General features: G+C 41.3%; 1 protein-coding gene across 2 annotated transcripts in view; it reads left to right on the forward strand.

Moving 5' to 3' along the window:
* Window positions 1-15496, forward strand: part of DEPTOR (DEP domain containing MTOR interacting protein) — an 82420-nt gene extending 66924 nt beyond the window's left edge. For both annotated transcript variants that reach the window (XM_032183299.1, XM_032183298.1), the window contains one exon: window positions 14024-15496. In XM_032183299.1, the coding sequence (XP_032039190.1) occupies window positions 14024-14152 (129 nt within the window). In that variant the 3' untranslated portion in view covers window positions 14153-15496. The remainder of the gene's footprint in view (window positions 1-14023) is intronic.
* Window positions 15497-26603: the final 11107 nt, after the last annotated feature.

Here is a 26603-nt window from a genome sequence, read left to right on the forward strand (position 1 = left end):
TGATTGTAGAAAAGCATAAATTACATGAGTTGCCATCTGTTTTCAATTACAGCATGAAAACACTGAGGCAGGTTGGTATTTTCCTTTAGCCATGTTATCAGCTAGCTGCTGAATTTGATAATTACATTAGAGTGAATTCAGAATGAGTGTATTTAGTAATGTGAACACTCAAAAAAAGTTGCTGACAAACTGCTTTCATAGCTTGTCCATAAATAGAGAAGCAGCAGAGCTAAATGTGCATGTGATGAATGCCACTAGTGTGGTGCTTGAAAATAGATGTATATATGTTTCAAACATGTCTCCCTAAGTGAGTGCCTATATTTTTGATTGTATTTAGTTATAAACTATAAAATAAAGGTCCATTCTCCTCCATGGAAATGTGGTAGTTGTATTCAAGCACCTAACTTTGACTCCAGAGAAATCTAATTTTAAAGAATCCGATTTATATTTTACTTTAAAATCTACTCCCGTTTTGTGAAACCAAAGAAAATTTGAACAGGCTGTAGTCTCGGTGTTCACTTTATGCAGCTGTAAACCTCAGATTTTATATGCCAATATTGAACACAGAGAGGGAGAGAGGATGGTACCCAGTAGCCTCGTATATCTCAGGAGTCATGCTCAAGAGGAGTGGTTTGTCCCATTAGTTGGGACATGGTAAGAACAAGGTAAGAACATAACAGTCAACATTTTAGGTGCTTTTCTTTCCTCCTAGTCTTTGGCAAAAAACTATTCTAAAAGACTAAAGAAAAGTATATTGAGACAGCTGTGTTAGTAATGTGATGATTCAACAGAAGTTGGAAGAGATCAAATATTTGAATACTCAACTCTGCCATTGATGTGAAAAATGGGTTGGTGGCTGGTTGTCCTTGACAACTGTTTAACAGCATGCTTTCCTGATCAAAGCATGAATCTGTGCTTGGATTTGCCTCCTCTGTGCCTTCCTTCTCATTTTGGTCTGCGGTCATCATTTATTTGCTCAAGGAGTTAGCTGCTTAGCTGAGGTGATGCATCTGTAGTTGTCCTAAAGTTCCCATCTCCTGTGGGTGCGTTTCATGAACCTAAATGAGCAGTTCCTGAGGTTTTTATGACCTCTTTTAAGTAGGTTGGACGTACCCTAAAACCTTGGTAATTGAACTATACCATGATTATTACCTTGAAAAAATATGATAGTAACACAGTTCTCTTCCTGAGGAGTACATCTGAGCACTGCAGTGTGTGTTCATGGAAATGGCGTGGGACTCAAGAGGTCTAATTGAGCCATCGTGGATCTTGGGATTCATTTGCACAAAGTGAATGCCTTTGAGTACCATTAATTGCAGTTAAATGCTGGACAGAGCATTTCAGGAGCAGCAAAATCTTTTTTTAAAATGAGTACTGGGCAGCAGGCTGTATCTCGCACATCTCCTTCTGTCTGAGAGTTTTGTGAATTCAGCCCTCTCACCAAGCTCAGGGCTTCTCTTAATGAAGGAAAATGTGATTTGGGGAGCTGCACTGTGTGTCACTGCCAGAACTTTGTCTGGTTGCCAAAAGGAGACAGGGTTTGGCAAATCTTTCCTTTGCTTTCACTGCAGAATGCTACAAGTGCAACAACAGAGTCCTTATGGCCCTGATCATCCTTTGCGTTAGCGCAATGTCTTTAGGTTGATTGAAATCATGAGAGGTTTTCTCAGCAATCCCCCTTTTCCCTTGTCATTGGGAATCTCAGTGCAGGATTTGGTGAGCTGCTAATCAGTCTCTCTTCTGCCCCTTCACTGCACCAGCTATTTGGTGTTTTATTCCTCTTCTGTGGTGGGAGCCGTGTAACTTGTATACTTCTCAGAGAGGCAGGAGACTATTTTAGAGACACCCTGACACTGTCCTGCAGGTTGAACCTGCCCCATGGTGGCCACATTGAAGACAAACTGGGTTTGGATTCTCTTCTTTATGCTGTCACAAATCCTCTGTACAACTGCATCAACCATCTTCCTGCCAGAATCCAGAGATATTCTTGTACATGGGATCAGACACATGGACAATGCCAGCAAATCTGCAACAGTAGAAAAATCTGATTATTAGATCCATTATGGTACCAGTACAAATGAAAAACCCTCCAGGTCTGTTAAAGTCTCCTTTTGTTCCCTGGGGCTGTGATTAAGAGCGTATGGTCTAGGTTTCCCAGTCTCAGAGCCAAAATTTACAGATAAGATAGGGAGACTTCTGTGCAGCAGTGGTGAACCTGCACAGCTCCATGAGTTTCAAAATTCAGTTCCTCCAATTGCTCTCTTTCTAAGCCATCCTCCTCCTTTTGGTGATGAATTTGTGTTTGCATTAATACTTTCTTTATGATACACAATCCTGCCATTGCTGCACATGTCATAACTGTTCTGGGGCTAGCTAAAGGCTTTCATTTTGCTCTGCTACCGCATTCTAGCCTCTTATAGTCTTTACCAAAATTCTCCTCTGCTTTACTTTGATTTCTGCTAATATATCATTAGACTTCAGATACAACATTCAGGTTCTTTTAAAGCCATGATAAAGCTCCTGCAGTCTTCAGACATGTCAAAATTGCAACCTGCACTCCTACTTGTCTTGGTGGAACTCCATTTTTTCTGCTCATTTCCTTGGTTTGCTTTGCTTCTTTCCCCCTGCAGTTGTTTAAGGTTTTGAAGAACAGGAACCATGTTAGTCATTATGGAGAAACTGTTAGTCTACTGAAAGAATTAAGGTGGTGGGAATTCCTGTGTAAAATACAAAAGAAGGAGTTGGTTTAGCTTTCTGAGTACAAAATTCACCTTTAACAGCGAATTACCTTTTCTTTCTGTAAACTTTTAGAATACAGTTTTAGCACTGGCTTACCCTAGATCTGAATTTTGGCCTACAGATGTCGTGAAATGGTATTATATTTCCAGTAACTCTGTGTGTTTTTTTTTTTTCTAAAGACTCTTTTAACACAGTGGGAGAGTTTTACTGGGCAATAAAATACGATTCTTTTTCTTTCCAACAGCTGAAATCTTATGCAAATGTAGAAAGTTTCGTGATATCTCAGAGCTCTTCCTTCTGCCCTCCTAAGGGTGGAATTACCATGAGAATTGACCTTGTCTATAGGTTGGCCACTTAAAATGCTGTTGGGCAACAAGTGGCCTACTGTACTTGTGTTTGTGCATTGGCTCCTTTTCATCAACAGCAGAAACAATGCAGAAAAAAAAAGCCTGCATGTTCATAATTGGAGGTCAGTGGATTTTTTAAAATTAGCCAAATTATTTTAATAAAAAGTACGTTGAAAACCCCTTTTTGAGTAAGTAGGGTTTTATGGCGGGATGAACCAGATATCTGAATGCCCTGTGCTTACGAAAGGGCTTTCTCGATTGTTTCTGAAGTCTTACAGCTGTACGCATTCAGAAGGAGAGAAAGCAGCCTTGGTTTCAGCTGCACTGTGAAACAGTGCTGGGCTTGTGTTTTGATACAGCTTCCAAATTCCAGCAGGGTCTATAGCCTCTTTAATGGCGAGACTTAGTGCCAGCCAGAACAGCTGTGATCTTACCCTTGCTCGAGCTTTCTTAGGCTCTTGCAGGTCACTCCTAGGTAGCCAAAGCTCTCCGAAGGGTAGTCCCATCCGAAAAACTTAACCCACTACTGGATTTATGCAGCGGCTAAAATATGAAAAAAAAATCACAAATTTTGAAGTGCTCTTGCTATGGACTGAAAATGAAAACGCACTTTGTTTTATGAGCTTTAGTGGCAATACCCGTTTCCCTTGAAGCCTTGAATGGGTCCTCAGGTGGTGCTTCAATGACAGCACTTTGGCCATGGCCCTGAGTGCTCTGGGGGACGCGGGCGCCTTCCCCACACTCCTAGCCACGCTTTCTTGTTGCTCTTCGGGACGTAAGCTGGCTTCCTTTCCTGCTCCAAGCGACTGATCGGGGAAACATGTTGCGTTGAAGCCAGAGCTCTGTTTAGCTAGTCAAACACATGGCGAAACAATCGCACTGTTGTCTGTGAAAACAGAGAGCAGCTGTTTGTCTCCAGCGGCGCAGACCGCTCGTGCTCCTTGCGCTCCTGATAGTGCAGGGTGCTCAGGAAGCCCTGCACAGCTCTGGCTGCCCTTACCTCTCCCTGGTCCAGGCTGGAATAGGGATTATTGCTGTTTAAGTAATTAAGGGACCTGAACTAATGACACGCAGCTAGTTTAGCCTAACTACATCTGACCTTGCAACTAAATTGACAAAATTTTAAAGTTCTTAATTCATGATGTGTGTTTGTCTTCTAGCTCTATAGTTCACCTCTGCTATACCTCTAGGATAGGTGTAGAGATATTGTGAAAAAAAAAAAAAGGACACGGAAAGGTCAAGCAAAGCATAAAAAGAAGCTATGTCTCAGTTAAGACCTCCCATCCTGCTACCAGTGCAGCGTTTCACCCAGAGCCACCTTCAGCAGTCTGAGTTATTTCACATTTCTATGGTTGTTCCGTGGTAGGTATCAGCTTACACCGTATAATAAAAATACTTGTAAAGTTAAGCATGCAGCCACTGGTCTGTTTTGCTGCTGTGGCTCAGGCCAGCTCGGCTTCACCCATGGGCATCTCCTGCTCAGGCTCAGGTGGGGTCAGTCACATAACACCGCTGCCCAGGTAGGGCCACCAGAAGTAGAGACCTGTATCTCCCTGTTCCCTTGTACCTGATTTGTGGAATATTTACTTTTCAGGGTGTCAGGCCTTTCCTTTTATTGCCCTGCAGGTATCTACAGGTAGCTTTAATTTACCTGCGTGGGCAATTCCCTTGGCGAGACCTTGCCCTGTTGGGGCACACACTGCCTCAGCTAGCAAAACTTGGCTCTGCGGGGCTGAGACTTGCATGGAGATTAAAAGCTGCCTGCTCTCAAACAAGAGTTGTTCTCCTGAGCTGTTTTCACCCTCTATTTTCTGTGCTGTATCTGAGAAATTTGTCCAGCAGTGGTTTCATTCTATTCCCAGTGAAAAAAAAAAGATTAAAATTCCTCTCGTTTCCATCGGTGGAGATGGAGGGAGGGAAAGGCCACCTGAACCAGTGATGAGACTCATTGACATCTAATGATGTCAATGAAAAACTAATTAATATATGTCTGAATTAGTTTTTATATTAATGTTGTTTAATTTCTGATTTTTTCGTGTGAGTTGGGAATACTATAAAAAATGCAGACCCTTAAAAAATATATTAAAAAGTTGTGCTTTCTGTAAACTTCTCACTAGAGAAATTCCTACTTAGGTAGCCTGTAGTGAAGCTTTGCCCAAACCATCCATACCAGACTGCAGCCACAGATCAAGATGCAGAGTCAGAATTACATGAAATTACATGGTTATGTTTGCAGAGCTATAAATGTGGTCGGTTTTCTTTGCCATGCACCATACCACACTCTGCTAGTAGCTGGTTTCTCACCCAGTGCTGGGACAGAAAGCCAGCTTAACACTGGTGTAAAGATTGAACAAGAAATGCATCCCTCTGGAGAGAAAATCCTGTGTTTATGCAAGACCTGGAGACTTGCCTACTCCCACCCCACTCCACAGCCAATTACACATTCGCCAGAGATATTTACAGAGCTGAACACGCAGCTGCAATTTATTCTGTTCCGTGCTGTAACCTCAGCTCTGCTGAAAAGGACCCTGCCTGATTCTTTAACCTTCCAGTGCCATGCAGTTAAAAAAAAAAAAAAAAAAAAAGAAAGAAAAAATAAAAGAAAAGAAATTTAGGACCTCTGATTTCCATCTCTTTTCCTCATTCTACTGTGACAGTGGAAAGATCACACGAGTGGGAGCAAATACTTCAGTGCCGCCTGTGTTTGCTTTTATTCAGGATGTTAGTCGTATTCCCGGGCTCTTCTGTGGCAGCAAGTTCAGCATCTCTGTGGCCTGGGCTGTTTGCTGAGCACGGCGATTCCTGGGCTTTGTGGCTGTGGGTTGCTTATTCAAAAAGCAGAGCCCGTGTAGCAGCACAAACGCAGGCTGTGCGTGTGAGGCTGTAAGAAAAGTTCATCCCCACACCCTATCTCCTCCACCTTCTGCTCCACTTTCCTCCTTCTCCTCCACTTCTGCACCCTCAGATTTGCCTGGGGCTGTTCCTCCTGACCCAATATCCATCTTGCCATTGATTTCACTGGCACTTTCAGCTATCTGGAAACCCACTCTGCAGTGTGCACTTTGATCTAAATGCAGATCTAAGTGCACCCACAGAGGATCCCGTCTTCATCTTGGTGTCACCCCCCTCCTTCCGTCTGCCTCCAGCCAGATATGCATCTATTGCCTCCTTCCTCCAGCCGTGTCAGGCATATCAGGGAACTTATTTTGCCTGGAGACAAGTCCTTTTGCTTATTTATTTTTGCTGGCACCAGCTTAAAACATAGCGGTGCCTTGTTTTGGCTCAGTGCTCCCAAGGCAGCACGAAGGATGGGCTGCAGCAGGGATGGGAGCGCCCTGGGGAGCACAGGCTTCACGCCGTGTCCTCCTCCCCTTGCTCTGGAGGAGGTTTGGTGTATCGGGATGTGGAGTCTTTGGACAGTCCAGCCTCTAATAAACAACCCTTTTCCCCCCCCCCATGTTTCTTCTAAAAGTAAGATTAGGTCTCTAATCCCTAAGGAAAGGAAACCTTTTCCTCTGGTAGTGTTACCAAATGTTTTGTGTACTAAACCCTGGCTCCTGGCATGTGAGCCAGGAGGTGATAATGTGGTAATTAGCTCAGGGGGGTTATTTCGGCCGTGTAACAACCGACAGGGCAAGCCTTCATGGTTGCTGCTTGTAAGTAGCTGCTTTTTTAATGGCAACTGCAGTAAGAAGTGGAACAGTTCTCGTTCCTCTGTGACAAAAAAAAATTATGGCCTTAGATGGGAGTGTTTACTTTCCCTCATTTCGCAACTCCTTCATATTTCATACTAAAATCTGATTTTGAAAAGCACGTCTCGATTTCCATCTTTTCCATCTGTTTGCTCGGGAGCTCCGGCGTGCGCAGGAGGCAGGGATGGGAGCACAAGTTCCTGGAGTCCCGGAGGAGCAAGGGCAGTGTGAGGGAGGGAAACCGCATTTCAAGCATAGCTCTTCCTTTAAAATGTTGGAAGCCTGGAGGTCCCCTTCCTCCTTGCTGAAGGCTGGAAAGCTGAATTTCAGATGTTTGTAGCGCTGAAGTCCTCTTCCGCTGAAATCTGCCAGCAAAACAAGAAAAGCCAAAGCAGATGCATTGCCTTTTTAAACAAGTGATGGGAAAGAATATATATATATATATATGTTTATATACATATATATTTTTATTTTTTTTGCTTTGCTTTTTCCTTCTTAGCTTCAGCAGATTAATAATATTCACAGGCTGTAGCTGTGGACATACCACAGGAATCAACCAGGAAGGTTTCTGTCTTAGAATTGGGCCCAGAGCTTTTAAAAGCAGTTGACAAGTGTGAAGAGCCTGGCTTGGTGGGCCTGCCGCACTCAGGTCAGTGCTAATTGCAAAACCTTTGTGCTTCAGCCACAGTTTGCACAGGTGCCTGTAATGAGGGCTACATACTGACAGCATGGCCTGAGGTTTAAATGAAGCGAGGATCTTGCAGCTCTCTCCTTGTGGTGGTTTTACTCAGGTGGGCAGCCGAGCTCCACCACAACCGCTCTCTCACTCCCCCTCTCCTCAAAGAGGAAGGGGGAGAAAATACAACACAGAGAACTCGAGGTTTGAGATAAGAAAGGTTTAATTAAAGGGAAAGGGAATGGGAGGAAAAAAACAGAGACAAAAGAAGCAATCAGTCCGCGCGGAAGCACAGAGAGAGGAAAAATTATTCTCTACTTCCCATCAGTGAGCGGTGTTCGGCCACGTCCTGGGAAGCAGGGCCCCAAACGCGTAGTGGTTGTTCAGGAGGAACAGCCCCCTTCCCCACGAGAGCCCCCCCCTTTTATTGCTGAGTGTGACATCAGGTGTTATGGAATATCCCTTTGGTTGGTTTAGGTCAGCTGCCCCAGCAATGTCCCCTCCCCATCACTTGCCCACCCCCAGCCTGCTGGCTCTTGGGGGCTTGGAAGGAGTCCTGATGCTGTGCCAGCACTATGCAGCAATAGACACAACACTGGAGTGATATCAGTGCTGTTCCAGCTACGAGTGCAGAGTACAGCACTGTGTAGGCTGCTGTAGGGAAAAGGTGACTCCAGCTCAGACAGACCCAACACACTCCTGCAGATTACACATAGGAAATGCATGGTTTTCAAAATTACACCTGAAGAATTTTTCTTCTGGAAGATCACAGTGAGCTGCAGAACACCATCATGAAACAATCAGAAGCTTGAGCTACTCTAACGAGCCAGCTGATCCTTGCCCCTGTAGGATTAGCAGCACATGAAAAAGAACATTTAGTTGTAATTATTGAGGATATCTCTATAAAAGAAATTGAAGCTGGCTGTTTCTTTAATGGATATGATTTTAATTTTCTTTAGCAAGAAGAAAAGCAAAACCACCTACATTGGAATATTTTTTTTAATAGTTACATTGTAAATTTTATTCTGTAAAATTGTCAAAATACACTTTTCTTTCGGCAGGTCTGAAAGGAGTTATACTTAGAAGCTTTTATTTTAGTTCTTAGGAAAATTGCTTGAGAATTTTGCAGGCTTGAAAATGACTCCCATCTTTGCCTGAATTCAGAATTTCTATTTGACGCTGGTAAGGTTTCAAAAAATATATATATATACAAAAATAAATTATATATATAAAAATATATTTATATATATAAATATATATATATTAATATTTATTTATACATATAAATATATATATATATATATAAATAACACCAAGCAACAACAATAACAAAAACCCAACAATTTTCCATGTGTTTTGGGAATGGTTCATCTCAAAGGAAAAATGATCTGTGTAGCTTTGGTGTCACCTCGGATCATAAAAAAAAAATCAAGTGAACATGTCCTAAGCTATCCGATATGGAAATCCATGTGCTTGTGAGCAGAGCAGAGGGCCAGGTCTGTCCCTGACTAGCACACAGCTTGCCCAGGAGCTCCATGTTTCTGTGCAAGGCGCTGATCCCTTCTGGAGCACCTTGGTCCTGAAGGGATCTGCGAGGGGTCTGTGCCAGGCCTGGGCAGGGCCCAGGGCAAAATCCTGGCTGCTCTGGAGCCTGAGATCAGAGCCGGGTTTCTCTCTTCTCTCTGTATGAAGAGTTTCGGCCGTGTGAAGGTTTCTGTTTGTGTGGTTGCCACACGTACAGGCCCAGTCACACCTGCGATGAAAATGAGCAGGCCGCCTGGTGCCAGGGCAGCTGTCGGTGTATGGCAGCCCTTAGACATTGCCCCTTGCTTCCCAAGGAAATGGGGAAACACGTGTGCTTGAAGGGCTTTCCTAAAATGCAGTCTTAGACCCTGCATTGTCCCCTCACTGCTTGGATGAGGGGGTAAATACCAGTGCTGCTGAAAAACAGCAGCTTTGCCACCACCTTTAAGGCGTCACTGCACAATCTGGTGTTCATGGGGCAGCACCCAAGAGTGTGGATCCTCTGAGCCAAACCCTTTGTGCTGTGCTTTCCTTTTAGACTGATGTCCAGTTAATGTGACTGTGTAATCACGGTCTTATCTGACTGCTGTGAGATATGCTATCTGTGGGCTTCGTGTGGTTGCTGCCTGCAGCCCCACCAGTGATTTGCAGTCACACTCACTGCATCTCTACATTTAAATGTTCTTTTTAGGACTTTTCACAAGAACTTTGCAATTTTCACTTAAGCCAAACACAGCAGTGGGAATTTCTAGTTCCTGGTTATCTTTCACAGTGCCCTCTAAAAAGGGTACCTCGAACAGTAAATCATTTCTGTAAGGATTTTAAAAAGTATTCAATTGTAAAAGGCCCAGAAGTCAAGGCCTGGCTCCACAAGGACTGAAGCCTATACCACAGCCTCTGAATATCTGGGATCTAGCCTAACAGCCTATCCTAACATAATATTCCAGTAACATTTATAAATATAAATTCAATATAAATTAAAAATTAAATATTTGTTAAATAAATATTAACCCTAAGGCAGGCAGCTAGGTAAGAATTACTGACGGCTATGCGATGTTTTTATTGCAAAATTTGTTTATTAAATATTTTAATTTAATAATTTATTTATTAAATAATTTGTCTTAACTTGTGTAATTCCATGCTCATGCCTGTTACTATTGTCCAAGCTGTGCTGTCAGGTCTCCGATATCCCCCTGGAGCATCTCACAGTTCTTCTCACCTTGCCTTGGCAAGACCAAGCATGAGCTGGCCGCCCAGGCTTGTCATGGAGCTAACCATCCATGGGGGAAGGATTGTGCAGCCCCCAGTCGAGCAGACTCCTCATTCTGGCCATGAAACACTGTGGTAACAATAATTATAATTCCTCTTCTCACCACCTTCAGTTTGATGTGGAATGGCATGACACATCTTTGCTGACTTCTTTAAGCAGAAGGTTTCCAGATCCTTTCTGGTCAAATTGAAGTCCAAAGCTGAAGTTTTTCTTTTCCTGGGAACACCTGGATTTGGTTAAATCTTCTGTACAAGCCAGTGAAAACCCACAGAAATATGGAGGCACACATACCTTTCCTCCTATCCATACTTCTGTGGGCTGTTGTCTGTCAGGGTGGGAAGGAGAAATAGTTAACAACAATGTAAAGCAGAAATAGTTAACAATAAATGTTTATTAACATAATTTTTTAAAAGTATTTAAGTATTTTCATTTCAGAGTTACTTAATTTAACTGTTACTGTTTACGTGTTTTTTTATATCACTACATCCTGCCCAACAAAATGGTTGGAATTTCTTCTGGGCTTTGTCATTTCTTGAAGTTTGAGGGATAAAAATGGATGGTTATCTCCTGTCAGGCTCCTTGGAGAGCTATGAGGAAATGAGCAATAAAAGGCTCTTCGAGACTCTTTTAACTTTGGTTTATTATCTATTATAGTTACTGATGTGTGGAAAGCTACAGAGAAATTGTGCATGTTTATAGTTACAAAGCCCTTAGCAGCTGTAGTTATAAGCCGAACACTTAGAGCTTTTTGAAATGTGTTTTTATAAATGCAGCATTAAATCATTGACATTTTGTAAACCAGCTGCCTTAAGAAAATTCCTGAGATAATAAGAGGGTTGACATACTCAGCTGGGCTGGTTTGTGGGTTCTGTCTCTCTCACACTCCTTTTGTGGCACCATCAAGAGAGTAGTGCACTGTGCTGGCTTCTTTGGGGCAGGATTCGTGGTAGCCGAAGTGCTGGCGTGTTGTTGTCATCTCTCTCCTGTTCCTTACAGCTCTTTTCATGTAGTTTTAGAGCAGATGTTCTTTCTTCTATGCCTTGGCTGCCTCTCTCCATTTCTCACCTGGCTTGGGTGGAGTTTTTTTCATCTGATCCTATCCATTGAAAATGGTGAAACTAAAGTGCCAGTTGGATCCAGTGCAGAGGATGGTATGAAGAGGACCGTTCTCAGCCCCTACACACTGCTGCCATTCTACTGTCAGGAGCATACACTGAAACAAACACCTTGGGAATGCAGATGTGTCAGCTCTGGTCTTTGGCATGAGATGCTTGCTCTTTGGCATCTGGCTTGCTGTTGGCTGCTGTGGTGCCCATCCACATATACAGTTGTACCCTTGGTGCAAGTGGCTGGCCAGTCTGGAAGGTCTGTTCTTCTGCCAGGGACATTCCTTGGGGTCCCCGAGAGCCCCTCTCACGATCCAGCATGCAGATTTCTCCATCACACGCCTGCGTGCCTGTCCCTGGCCAAAGACGAGTCCCATGCATCGGGATTCCAGTAACTCGAGAAGTCTGAGAACAGGCAGCAGCAAAACAAACGTCAGCCATTCAACTTCCAAAAATTGCATTAAGCCAGAAGAGACAATGCTATTTCTGCAGGTCTGTTTTAAATCAACTCAAATATTCTTCTGGAGCCAAAGCTATAATTCAGTAAAACTTGATACAATCTTGGAAAGCCCTAGAAAGCATTAGGAAATACCACTGGGAGTTGAGAGACCTATAGATACTGCAAAAATTTGCATTTTAAACTAAACATATCTCTTAAATGCTAATGGGGGCACTCTGAAGAGGATGATGGGCTACCTCTTCATCAAAAGCCTTAACATTCAGGAAGCTTTGTCTGCATGCAAAAGCTGTACGGTGCTGTGTGCAGTTGAAATAGCGTATGAAGGCACAGGAAAGATAGAGCTGTGCTGCTATGGACATGGCCAAGAGCTGATTGCCGTACTTGAGACCACCAACCACTAAGGCAGACTTCCAGGACCTCAAGCCCTGCACAGCAGTTCTTGAAGGGGTAAGGTAGAAGAGAAGTTTGCCATCCCCTTAGGGGCTGCTGCTGTTCCTGTGCGTAGGCCCAAAGGAGCAGAGATTAAAAACATCAGTAGCATTTCTGATGAAATGTTTTATTTTTGGATTGGCTTTGCTTCCTCTGTAATTTTCCTTAAATGGAACATTGATAGCTGCATTCTGTACATTTTGCACAAGTACGAGTTGGGTTTCACCACACTGAATCCCTCTTTTACTTGGGAGGGAAGGTCGCTGACGCACAGAAGTTGAATGGTTGGGCTTGTGAGAAAACCCGATCTAGAGGCAGCAATGTAAGGCAGCAGAGCTGTTTCCCACCTCTGCTGCAAACATCTCTGTGTTGTGTTTCTGCATAAAGATAAAAGGTAAAAACATAAAGTTAGAGAATTTCTATAGTGGTATGCTCTTCAGAGCTTCGTTTATACAGACTCGAGATCAGTTATGAGGAAGATAACCTTCTAGGGAATGCATTCTTTTCATTGAAACATCAGAAACACATTGAAACTGTTGCTTTAGGCTCCATATTTTTATCATTAAAAACAGATCTAGACACAACACATTTCTGACATTTTTAACAAATACTATAATATGATTACAGCCAGAGAAGGCTTAATGTTTTCGAGGAATAAATGTTGATATCTTTTTTTCCTTGTCAGGTCTTTACAATGCTGATGTGACATTTTGCTCTGACTTTTCCTAACTTTTTTAAGATGCTGAATCACAGAATGGTTGAGGTAGGAAGGGCCTTCTTGAGACCATCTGGTCCCACCCCAGCTCAAGCAGGGACACCCAGAGCAGGGTGCCCAGGACCACGTCCAGGTGGCTTTTGAAGATCTCCTAGAAGGAGACCCCACAGCCTCTCTGGGCAACCTGTGTCAGGGCTCTGTCACCCACACAGCACAGAAATGCTTCTGGTATTCAGGGGGAGCCTCCTGTGTGCCAGTTTGTGCCCATTGCCTCTTGTCCCGGCACTGGGCACCACTAAAATGAACGATGGAGTTGGTCCAAATATTTCTATCAAGACTTTTTGGACAGAGAATAACCTCTGATGATACAAAACTTTCAACATTAGAATTTTTTATGATATTTAGAAACAAAATATTAGCATATTTGAAATTAATTAATGATCCATACTTTCCAAAGAAAACCAAAAAACATTCATACATAGAAGAAGTATAATGAGCTAAGTTTACGTTGGAATATCTCCTGAAAATGACAGTGGCATTTTATTTTCCATGGTATTATTTCCTAGAATTTGGATCCTTTGGGTTCATTGTGCACTGGTGGAGGTTCTGGCACTGAATCTAGTGAGATCATCATCCAGGCTCTGCCTGGAAACATGATGCACATTTTTACTGTGGCTATCAAGAACTGTCTAAACCATTTCAGATGGAATAACGACCTGTTTGCAATGGCCAGAGCTGTCTTGTCCCATAGTGTTTGCAAGGCACACTATGATATGGTGTTGTAAGAAAAAATACTGATGTAGAACTTCAAAATGCCACAGGTTTCAAAGCTGTAGTGATATTTAAAAGTTAAAAAAAAAAAAAAAAAAGAAAAAGAAAAAAAAAAAAGAAAAAGAAAAATTATCTTGCCAAGTTAATTCTAAGGACTTTATCTTTCTTAAGAGCACTGAATGAGACAGCACGAAGAGTTCTGGAGGTTTTGCATGCCTGGGAGTTGATGTCTTTGTAGGTAACCTGACACAAAAAGTCTAATGCATAACTTTTGCTGCTTGTCTTTCTCCCCAGGTTTGCCAATTCGTCGTTTCTGTCAATGGCCTCAACGTTCTCCACGTGGATTACAGGACAGTGAGCAATCTCATCCTGACCGGCCCGCGAACGATTGTCATGGAAGTGATGGAAGAAATAGAGTCCTGAGAAGAAAAGATCTCTTCCTGGACATTTCTGTGAGAGAAACAGTGGCAACCAAGAAGCAGCATGACACGAGGAGACAAAACTTGCTGTGTCGAAAGAAATGATTTTGCTTTTGGGGGAGGGGGGTTCTCTTTCATTTAACAATAATAGCACTGGTTATTATGCTGAGAAGTGAGCAATAGATACCAGCATATTTTCACTGAGGACTTCGCTTTGCTTGATGAAGACGAGGTAGAGGCCCTTAGGTCATCTCTCCAGCCACGGCTGCATCCGTCAGAGCGGTTTCCCACCTAAGCAGCCGTGCAGATTTCCTCGCAGTCCACCACTGGATCAAAACACTTCAGGAGATGAAAGAATCACACACACTGTGGGGTCAGGATGTCACAGGCGGTTTACGTGACTTATTTACGTGGGTAAACATCCTCCAGTCAGGGAAAGGGGACTAGACGCTGGCTTTATTGCAGTCAGACACAAAGGAACTGTGAATGCATCTCTGTGAAACAAATAAGTTCATTTTCTGTAGAGGATACCGTGGCGTGGATGTTCAGGCCTGATAGAGCACAATGAGTATTCTAAAAGAAAAATACAAAACCGTGCAAGTGCAAAAAGCATGTGCTACTTTGACAAAGTAAAACAATCTGCCCTTTGAAAATCAGGCAATTTGTTTAAATGCCTAAGCACAGATGTAGGTACTGAAGTATAAAGTGTTGATTTCTTTCTTTCTTTCTTTGTTTTCTTACGTGTGAAGGAAAGGTGTCTCGGTCTCATTGTTTGTCACTTTGAAGAATTTCTGGACACCTTTATTCCTAGAAGGAGAATAATATTTAGCGGGTTGAGGTGGGAAATTTGCAGTGTTAGCATTAGCAATGATACATCCAAGCGCTCCAGTAGAGGAAGTACACTTCAAATTGAAGCAATGTACTCGAATGTGCATTAAGCTCATTAGCACTTTCAAATCATCAAATGTTTTGCAAACTACAGACTTGCCACATAAGTTGCATTTGACACTATTACTAATAAAAAAATGTATTTAACTGACTCCTTACTCTTTTTCAAATGGTAAGATTTCTTTGTTGATGAATTTATGAAACAAATCTTTAAAAATATATATATATATAAAATACTATATTATTCTGAGCTGGTAACTTCTTAATCCTATGGTGATTGGACTTCATGGACATTCTTTGATCTTTGAACTGAATATATACATCCCTGTCCATAGAATTGTAAGTATACCTTGCAGTCTTTCTCTGCTGTCTAAATTTTACAATTAAAGCTTGACCTTCTCTATGAGCATACCAAAAATCCTTTGTCTTTGGGGGGGGGGAAAATATTTTTCCCTCAAATAATTTTGAAAAATATTTTATATTAAAAGCTGTTCTCACTAAATATATTGCTCTTGCAGTATGTTTTTCAGTCGCTTAAACACTTATACAGATTTCGTCAGAGATACAATAAATATTCATAATTATATATGCCTGCAGATTTGTAGGTAGAAGTCCAGGTATTCATTCATTCTGATACAGTATAGCCATGGTTGATTTTTAACCAAGAAAACTTCTATTCCTCTAATATGTACCCTTGCAGGAAGGTATAAGACTGAAACCACTAACTCGATACTAACATCCTCTAGGCACAAACATGTTTGGAAGATTGTTTCAAGCTGTCATGTAGTACAACAGTTGTTTTTCCTTGTTGTACCCCCAAAACTGCACACATTGTATAAGCCTCATCAGATGATTTTATACAGTTCATCTAAAATAAATAGTGCAGCACATAACGTTACATGAGATGGTAACAACTGTCGAGGGTACCCACTAAGAATAGATGGGGGAAATCCTGCTGTTCCAGAAATGTGTCAGTATGCTACAGGTTTTTGGTTTTGTGGATCCAGGAATGCTTCCCCAACTACTGCTTTCTTTTCTTATTTGCCAGGGTTGTTTTGGTGGCCTGGCCAGTATAAATTCTTTAAAATATAAATTCTATGTGTTAGATTAGGTTAAATATTAAAATGTGAAGGATTTTCTTACCAAAATGTTAATGATTCTCTCTAATACCATTGTGGATTCTCCTGTCTTACATCTCTTGCCTTAGTTAATATTCTGCTACAAGTTCCCTGTAGCTTACAGATAATTAAGAAACTGGGTCAGAATTTAGCTTAATAATGCATTACAGAGTGCACTTTAGACTTGAGTAAAAAGAGTGGGAATGGGGGCAGGGAGAAATCTGTGCACATCATTATATTACAGATTGGATATGGCATTTTCATTTGCAAGACCCATTAGTCTCTATCACAATTTGAGCACCATTACTTGCCTATTGTTTTATGGGGATTTCCATCTTGTCTTCTCAACTTGATTGGCAATCCAGGATTTAATTAATTCTTTCCCCCTTCAATATGACAAAGGTGTTCAAATGATCTGTGCAATGAAATTTCGTATTTTGTAAAAAAGGATGCGAATTTAACAAGTTGTGAAATGTATCATTTCCAATTAAATTGCAATTTGTCTGCACACAGTGATTACACGCCCTGTGAGACATCCCCCAGGAGCCAGTGTCAAACTCTCATGCACTTCAGAGGGCACAGGATTTTGAATATAATAGAGAAGCAGACTCCCTGCGAGGGACCAGGGGAAATGTAAGTCTGTTCGCAAAAGTAAGGAATTTCAAGGCATGATCAAGAATATCAAGTGTGGACTGAAGCAAGAAACCAGAAAGTCTTGTGAGATCCTTTCATAAATCTTTTAATAACATAGATTAGTGCCACTCCTCTGCATATGTACATTTGCAATTCATTTATGGAACATCTTCAAGCAATATAATAGTTAATTAAGTTCAAGTAGCATTTAAACTAATTGGAGCATTAACTCAATGCCATATTTCTCCTATTTTTCTTCTGTCTTATTTGCTACAAGATGCATAATTTTGGTTATCTAGATTAAATGCCATGTGTATACTATTGAACTCTACATCCCACTGCCAGTGCCCTTGAAGGCATCGGACTCCTGAAGTCATGCATCAACCCACTTCAGCTGTACCTGACTGCAATTGTCTGCTGTGTAGGTCTCGAGAGAAGCAGAAAATAAAATAGTCAGCATTGAAAAAATATAGTGGTGTCATAGCAGCATCTGCAATACCAGTGGATCTGTCATTCTACCGTCTCTTGTGAGATGACATTCATAAGGTTTGGGAGGAAGAAGTCATCTAGTAGGAGTGTTTCTCTTGGTATTTTCTTCCTTTTGTGGTTAAATCCTCACTAATAGCTGCAGAGTGCTAGGGATGTGTCAAAGGCAGTCCCACAACTACTGATTTAATGGTTAGCACCTCTGAGAAAGTTGCTGGTGTGTAGGCAGAGAATAACAGAGCTCCAGATCAGAATTCATGCATAGAGGCTGGCTGTGTTGTGCCCTTTGGCCTTAGGACCAGAGAAGGATCCCTGTATCAACCTGATGGTGGTCCCTGTACCAATCTTCCATGGTTTAATGGTGGACTTGGCAGTGCTAGGTTAAAGGTTGGACTGGATGATCCTAAAGGTCTTTTCCAACCTAAATGATTCTAAGATTTTCTATGATTCTATGATTCATGGATACAGACGTAGCCAGAGAGAGTAAATGGAGGATTAGGAAAGAGGAATGAGTGACTGACTGCTTTCTTCAGCTGCACTGACGTGCGCATGGAGGTTTCCTTTTCCCTGTGGATGAAGACAGGATGATCAGCTTACGGGGTAATGCTCTAGTAATTTCAGATAAAACTAATTTCTAAAGATAATTGTGCTAAATTAGTATTCTTCTAAATTTAGAGAGAGGGAAAACTGAGGTAATATGGTTTGCCAAAATATTTGCCTAATCAAAGACAGAGTGAGAAATCAATTGTTGCCATTACAATTATTTTCTTCTCAGTGTATAATTAAAGCTAAACCACTTGTGTAAGTGAAAAAACATGTGTATGTCACATGAATAAGTAAGGCTAGACCACAACACTCTTCGAACAGTGAGAGAACTTCTAACCTTTTACTATAAAACAGCCATTAAAGATTTACATAAATCACCTCTTTTCTTTCTTTCTTTCTTTCTTTCTTTCTTTCTTTCTTTCTTTCTTTCTTTCTTTCTTTCTTTCTTTCTTTCTTTCTTTCTTTCTTTATCTGCTGAGTGAGGTGGTATTTTGTACTTGTCACTTGTGAAAAAGTAACTGTCAATGGAATAATTCCTTTTGTGTACACACAGAGCAGATAAAAATATCATTGATGTTACAGGGAAGCTGAGTGATTTTAAACCATTAGATTTCTCTAGGAAGTTGTACAGAAATAAACATTTACATACATGTCTTTCAACTGAGCCATTAACACAAGAAACTATCTATGAACACCAATGTTCATAGGACTCGATACAATGAACTTAACACAGATGTGGTTTCATGTGTACTTAGTCTTTATATTCATAATTCCTAGTAAAATTTGAAAACATTCAGAAGGGAATAGCTATAGCTGTCAAACTGAATGTCCTCTAGAAGAATGTTGCTTTGCAGTTAGATACCTGTACACTCGTCCATGGGGGCCGTGCATTTTCAGTAGTGCTGGAAGTCAAGTTGCCTAAGCACAGACTTACAGAATTAAACACTTGGCTTCAGGAGCATTTATTAGAAACAGACAAACGTGAGATAGAACAAATTGTTGTATTGCCTCCTACAGAGAAATGATGTCCTGAACACCGAGGGCTCCCATCCCACACCACTGTAGCTCTTGCTGAAGTTACAGAGCTGCCTCTGGCCTTTTGAATTGCCTTGTCAGACAGCAATTGCCACTTCTTTTCTGAATTTACACGTCTTCAAATTCAAACGTGCCAGCGGTGTGAAGGACAATCTGCGTCCACCCAGCTGCTTTGCTGCTACCGCTGCTGGATGGACGCGTTTAATTTTCTTTCCTTTTCCTCCAGTCCTTTTGCCACATGGTTCAAATGGTGCTGCTTCCTGTCCCAGCTTAAAAAGTTGGTTCTTGATGGTGCTGTTGGCGCTAATAGTGCTGATGGTCCTACTTTCTTTCTCACTCTTACTCATCCCCTGGACGAGCTAACACAGCCCCTTTGCTACCTTCCTCTGAGAAGCTCCTTTGCAGCTGAGCTATGGGTGGTTACCACATCCCAGCTAGAGAACGGCCTCACAGCCAGAACTGGGCTTCCAGCCACATAAACTCCTGTCCTAATCGCAAACAGTGGATGACTGAAGAATTTAATTGTTAGAACTTACGTTTTCCTATTCAGGTTTCACAGTATCTTGCATTAAACAGTAAAATACATTTTTCTCCATATTTTCCATGCTTTTCCAATTAGTAAATGCTTCTTTTTCCTCCTTACTTTTCCAGTGGAATTTGCAATTAGCAGAAATGAGACTTCCCCAATTGTACCCATGAATAACTCATAGGATAATAGTTCTTACATACACGTTGTTGGGAAACCTTTATTGAGTCTACCTCAGAAAATTTTAACTGAGCAAAAGCTGTAATATGGTGCCCATTACTAGATTGTAGCTGGAAAATATGTAGTGCATATAAGCCGTGTCTTTTGCATAGCATCAAGTTAGCGTGTTTTAAAATTATTGTTGCTGGTTTTAAATTAAAAGCGAAGGGAATATCTTACTCAGAAGAGCAGTCATCAGACAGGTGTGGTGCCACTGCCCTGTCATGTACCTTAACAGCATCACAGGGCAGAAAAATACAGTATTTTATGGCTAAATTTACAATTTACATTCTTAACCCTATTTTTTTTTTTCAATAAAGTTGTAATTAATGCATTTGCATTTAAGAACATTCAGGCCTAAAAAAAAAGCTACCCGAGACAAAATATCTCCTTATAAAAGCAATTTTCATTTATACTGTGAAGTAAGTAAAGTTTTTTTATTTTCCTAAAGCTTAGATTTCTTTAAAAAATACATACACATAGTTATATATGTGCAAACACTGCATATATCAACTGAAAATAAATACACAAGCAGATAAGTGGGCTTGACTGAACAACGGCTCTGTCAATGGAGTCTAGCTATGGAGCTAAATTGAGCCCTTCATGTTTATTAGCAAAAGTTTAATTAAGCATGATGTTGAGCAAAGCCTGGGAAAGATTAAGTGATTCCATTGGAAGAAGTGCTTGGCAGTTTGCGGGATCAGGAATCCATTTAACTTGTGTTCTCAAAATCCTTGCTTTACCGGCAAAGTATTTCTGGAAACAAGATAAGATTTTCTTGAAACTCTTTTAAATATTGCACATGGAACCTATTGGATTTTGTGGGCTAACTTGGAAAGGAAGAAACATGAAAGTATTTAAGATCTTGATGTTACATTTTCCTGTTGCCTGTTTTGTTTTATAGGCATTTTTAGCTCAGCTGCTTTTTGAAGATAACTTAACACACACTTTTGTTACTGGGGACTGGGATGTGTGTGTGCTTTGTTTGTTTTTTCCAGAATCCACAAGATCCTCTTGAATATTTAAAAAATTCAATAATTCATTTTCCATTACAGTCCAGCAGACAAATCAGCCACTGCAAAATACACTTAAAAGAAGCCTTTAGAAAAGCATACTGAGTTACCCTCTTAAATATTCAATTTTGATTATGAAATCTGCCTTACACTTTCTAAAAATGTTTCATTACCTGCTGTGCATGTATCCGAATGATTGTATTATTGTTCATTCTCCTAAGAGGTTATTTTCCAAGGGTTATTGATTTGCCTTTCTATAGCAGCATCAGTATTCCCTTCCAGAGACCATTTAGATACAAATCCTCTTGACCTCATAGTTACAGAAAAAATTGTTCTCTTCTGGTTCAGTCAAAAATTGTATCTGGGAGATGAAGACACAGAAAACATCTTAACTCTCACTGATTGCTATTTCTTTTGAAAACAAAAACAAAAACAAGCCACACACAAAACCAAGCAATGAAGTATATAAACCAAAAAAACAGGCAATGTTGTCTTAATGTGCAGAGCTTCAGGAAGCAACATAATACAGGAACAAAAATCATATAATTAGGGGCAAATTGTCCACATTTTAAAGGCTACTTGATGATACCTCTTTTCCAGCAGCTATCATGATTAACTCCTAACAATAGACTTGTAATTGCAAAGATGACCTTTGGCATGTGGTTTAATGCAGGGCTCTTTCCCTCCATCTGCAGATAATCTAAAAAAAGCATTGCAGTGGAGTGATGGCATCTACTGCTTATCTCATTGGAATTAGAATCTAGGGGCTCAGTGCAGTTGCATACATTTAAATATTGAGTGACACTGAAGATGCTTTCGGGTATATAAGATGCTCTTATGGGGCAGAGAGGACCTATGGGGAAAGCCATGCCCCTCCAAATCACATCTGGAGATTAAGTCCATAAGGATGACTTAAATACAGTGCAAGACAACGAGGTGTGGACAACTGAATCACAGCCCTAAAAAACACCTCATAATATCAGCTAATTCAACCATCTTATTGTTGGTCATTTTGCTGGAGTTATCCAGCTGCATATTCAATTAGTGTTGCTTATGGGAAAGGACTTCCTGGCCATCTAGCCAGTTCTCTGAGAAATCATTGCATAACTGTATCATACAGAACTGACTGTAATGATGTACTATTATTAAATCTCCCGTGTAATGGGCCTTCTTTTCCTCTCCTCATGCCTTTTGTCAAGCTGCAAAGTGGCCTCTCACCCAAGAACAGTTTTCTCTCTGAATTGCCTATCAAGGAGACCAGAGCCATTTGTCAGCTGAGCTGTAATCTGTATACACAAACGATCATACATAATCACTCTCTGCATGCTCCAGCAGACTCTTCCTGCTTTTTGGGTGGTACTGTTTTTAATCTGTCCTGAAAAGTGCTCATTTCACCCACTGAGTCCCAGCAGGGCGGCAACCTACTGCCATCAGGGAACCGAGACTTATCAAAGAAAGTGGCAGCTACTGCGGCTGCAGCAGAGGAGAGCAGAGGAAGCACAGGTGGATACAAGCAGTTAAACCTGAGTTTTGTTCCACTGCTTGCAATTATGGCAGGTGTTGTGGCTCCCACATGTCCTGAAGCATTTATACTTGTCCCATATGTGCCGGTGATGGATCTCCCTGCCATGTCCCATGTGACACCAGTAGTCAAATATCTCAGGGTTTGGCACCTCAGTCCTTGGTACATGGGGGGCTTCTGCTCCCCCTCTGTAACACAAGGAGGACAGAGACAGTGACCAAAAACAAATGAAGAAGTCAAAGTGAAATTTATGGACAATTTAAGTGCTGACATTAAAAAAATAAATAAATAAAATAAAAATAAATCCATTAAAATTACTTGATGACCCACATAGGTGTTAAGAGGGCCACCAGCATTTAAGGTTTCACCTGTAGCTACCTATTGCCCTGTATATGTCCCACTAGATCACTCAGAGATCTTCACGGTCAGTGGGTTTTACAACCAGCAGCCGGCCCGCAGGTCCCTCACTCCCACATCTGCCGCTCTCCGAGTGTCTCTGGGCGAGCTCCCAAACCCCTGGAAGGTTAAATCCCATGTGGGCAGCCTGGATACCAAAAGCCAGGAGGCCTGCAGAGGAGCAGAGCTGGAATTTGCTCTGCCAAGTCCTCATCCAGCCCCTGGCCCACTGGAGCACCCTTTATCCCACGGACTCCAGGCAGGAGCAAGGCCTCAAGCCTCCTGTCATGCAGAGGGACAGCAGGTCCCCCCATCAGCTGCAACCCATGGCTGTGGAAAAATATTACTCTTTATGAGTTTTGAATCTTCTCTAGCCATAAAGTTGTTCTTTGCAAGCCCATATGTTCAGTTTTGGCAGGCTCTGGTCCCGCTTTGCCAGATACCTGTCAGGCGGATCAACCTGCAGCCTCTGCAGCTTTGCAGCCCTCAGAGCTCCTCTCCCTCCCCTGCCTCCCATCTTCTCAAGCCAGAGGCTCCCTCTAGAGCAAGTGGCAGAGCCGAGCCCTGCTTGGAAGAAAATCAGGGGCAGTTTAACAAACAGCGTTGAAAACTCTTTGAGAATGCAGTTACGCAAATGACAATAGCAAATATAAATATTTGTGGTGAGGTTCTCCTTTATTTACCCAGCTGAAAATCAGAGAGAATTGCATGAACTGTACAAAAATGGCACAAATATAAAAGCAGAAGCAAAATTATAATCTGACCAGTTACTGGCAGAAAGATAAGAGGCAAATACTTAGGAAATTGCTTTGTACATCTGAACTGGACTTGCCCACTGAATGCAGACTTACTAAGAAATATTATTCAATGTGGGAAGCACAGGTTTGACTACGGTGGTTCTCTAAATCACTCTAGCAAAAAGGATGACGAAAAAGAAAATTAGTGCTCATTGCACCTATTACCAATACAGAATTTTGCTGTTCCACTGATGCACAAAAACATCATTAAATCACCATCCTCGTTCAAACCCTTATTTTCAAATATTACCTTAAATGTGGCACACGAGGCTACGACCTAATATTGTGAACCCAAAGATGAAGCACTGCACTGCACACTTGTGGTGTTCATTTGCCCCTTAATTCAGAAAATTGTATATACCATGAAATATTTCATAAGTTTTATGAGGAAAGCTTTTGAAAAAGAACAGCATGTACTTGGTAATCTGAATTTATCTGCCCTGCCTTATGGTTGTGATACTTTCTGCACATGGCAAAAGGCCACAGGTGGATTTTTTTTTTTTTTTAAGATAAAGTATAGGAAAAATGTGGGACACTGGAGAAACAAAGAAACAAAGCAAGCTGTCCTTCACTTTTTTTTTTTTTTTTTTGTCCTCTTCTGAAGGGGGGGATGCAGGTACTAACTACCCAAGTTTTTAAACTATCATCAGATACAATGAAAAAAATGCGAAGAAAATGAGCTTTAGACCACATGGAAGGGCAGAACATGATTCTGTGAATTGCACCTTTATGATTCACAGTTGATTTCAGTAACAAAATGCCTCTTTTTCCAACACAGTACAGAAACAGCAAATTGACAGACATGCAGACAGCTCTGTATGAACCAGTGGGGAAGTGCTGGAGAGAGCTGCTGTCTGTAGGAGCCGAGCCTGAAGCTTACTGAATTTCAAAGGTGCTTATGGCTCCCTTTGAAATGATCTGATCCTATCCTCCCTCTTCCTTACCAATGAGTTTTGCTCTTGAATTTAGCAGAATACTGTCAAATTCTAACTGAATTGCTTTTATCATTACACAGGTTCAAGTCCCATTTGTAGGCTCTGATGGTTTGCGGAGCTTAGGTGGATCTCTGCAGAATTATTTCACCGGGGAAGGCTCAGAGGTGAAAGACACAAAACTGTCCTCCTGTTGAGCTTCCCAGCCAGGCTTTCCAGGCTGTCAGTAGAGGAGGGCAGTGAGGATGAGAGGGAGAACTATCAAAAGACTGATGTCAGTCAAAGACCAGGCTGACTCTCTCTCAGAGGTTGGGACCGGTCATTTTTAAACATTACCTGTCTGGGATGGGAGACAAGGAGGGAAGTTATTCACCTGCCTGGCATCGGGAAAAAGAATTGAACAGGATAGAGTAAGATCGTGATGAATCTTGATTTAATTAAGCTGCTGACTCCTCAGTCTCTTACACACACTAATATTAGCTCTAACAAACCAGCATGTGCAGAAGCAATACAAACACATGGTTTGTTACTACAAGGACTGAAATGCTTGCTGTCATTGCAGACGTTGTATGCTCAAAACATTCAGAGCACATTTAAGAACTGATTGTCCGAGCCAAACCTTTCAAATATTTAACACGGCAGATGTTCCAAACAGCAGTAACTCCTTATGTGTGCGGAACTATTATTATTATCATCATCAACACTCTGAAGTTCACAGTGGCCTGAAGCAGGGCTTAGGCTCCAGGTACAACAGCTAGGACATTAAGAAGCATTTTTTTCCCCAAAATTCTTCCTCAAAGACAGCAGAACAACATAGCCTGTTCTTTCTTCTCCTGTTTCTGCGTTGGGTGGCAGAGATGAGTTGGAGACTTGTTCCAGCACCATCGCCCTGTGTTGTATCTTGCACCATGTTGCATGGAACAGCAGCAGCCAAACTGCACACAGCAGTCCTGCAGAGCATCCTGTGTGTGTGTTATGGGGTACAGTGGGAACAGGGCAAGGAGAAATCTGTGATCCTGCCAGAGCTGTAGGAGACGGCCTGGGCTGATTTGAAGGCAAAGAATTATTTTAAAAAGCAAATCTGCTCTAGGTTAAAGCTCTGTTTTTTTCTCTGTTCATATTTCTGTGATACACAGAAATATGTTGCAACCTTGAGACATGATAAATTTCTACAAAATGCTTGACTGTTGTAGAAAGGACTGAATTTTGCCTGAATGAGGGAAAATACTTGATTAGTGGCCAATGTTCCAAGTCTGCAAGCCTTGGGACAGAGGTTTTGTTTGTGCTTGTGAAGAACTTTTGCTATTCAAATAGTGCCTCTGACAATCACACTTTAAGAAACCTTGTGCTCTTCAAGGCTTTATTTTCCTGCTAGCCCTGTTGCAAACTGTCTTACCTTAAGCACAGTGTTAATTTAAACAGGACAGGGACAAGCTTTTTTTCTGTGAACTCTAAGATAAAGAATATTACTGTGAGCAGCGCCAATATTACAAGAATGGTTAAACCAGTATTTATGAAGGATGCCATCAGTAAATTAAAGGTTGCAACCAGACCCCAATGGATGATCTAAAGAAAACAGGAAAGAAAAAAGAAAAAAGAAAAAAGAAAAACAAACCACCAAGATCACATGCTGATTACAGTACTTTGTCAAAAAGCCTGACATGAAACATCAGTCACTGCAGTTAAATGAGTAAATGAGTGAGTAGTGAAAAATGAAGTTGCAAGATTTGTGGAGTGTGGCTGAATGTCCTATTTACACCTTGTTTTTGTGTAGTACGTGGACTGAGGTGATGTTCAGCTTATCTAGTGAAAGATCCAGATGCTGCAAAACTTGCACGAGTGCACAAAATATGACCTCTGAGCATTCAAAGTGAGGGAAAAAAAAAAAAAAAAAAAAAAAAAAAAAAAAAAAAAAAAAGGTTAACCCCAAATCTTTCAAGATGTTATCTGCTTTTTTGTGGTAGGAAACTACTGCCTCTCCTTTTTTTTTTTTTTTTTTTTTTTTTCAGCTTTCACAATCTTTGTCACAATACCCTGTGATTCTTTAAGCCATCAGATCAATTGCTTTGGAGCACAATTACTCCTGGCTATTTGTTTAAGGCAAGTAACAGAAGCTTGCTTTCCTCCTGTGTAGTTTCCTCTTATTTTTGGTTTCATATTTAAGGCCCTTAGATCGTGTTCAATGGGCAGTGTCCAAACACTTCCTGAGTGCACACACAACACAGAGAATTAGTTCTGCTAGCACGTGCAGGGCAGAACCCAAACTGTGCCTAATTCTTGTCTTTATCCGAGCAATTCTCCACAAATCTTGAGACAACAAATGGTTACGGCAGCCTTAGGAGAG

The sequence above is a fragment of the Aythya fuligula genome, chromosome 2, assembly GCF_009819795.1.
Source record: "Aythya fuligula isolate bAytFul2 chromosome 2, bAytFul2.pri, whole genome shotgun sequence".
Lineage (NCBI taxonomy): Eukaryota > Metazoa > Chordata > Aves > Anseriformes > Anatidae > Aythya > Aythya fuligula.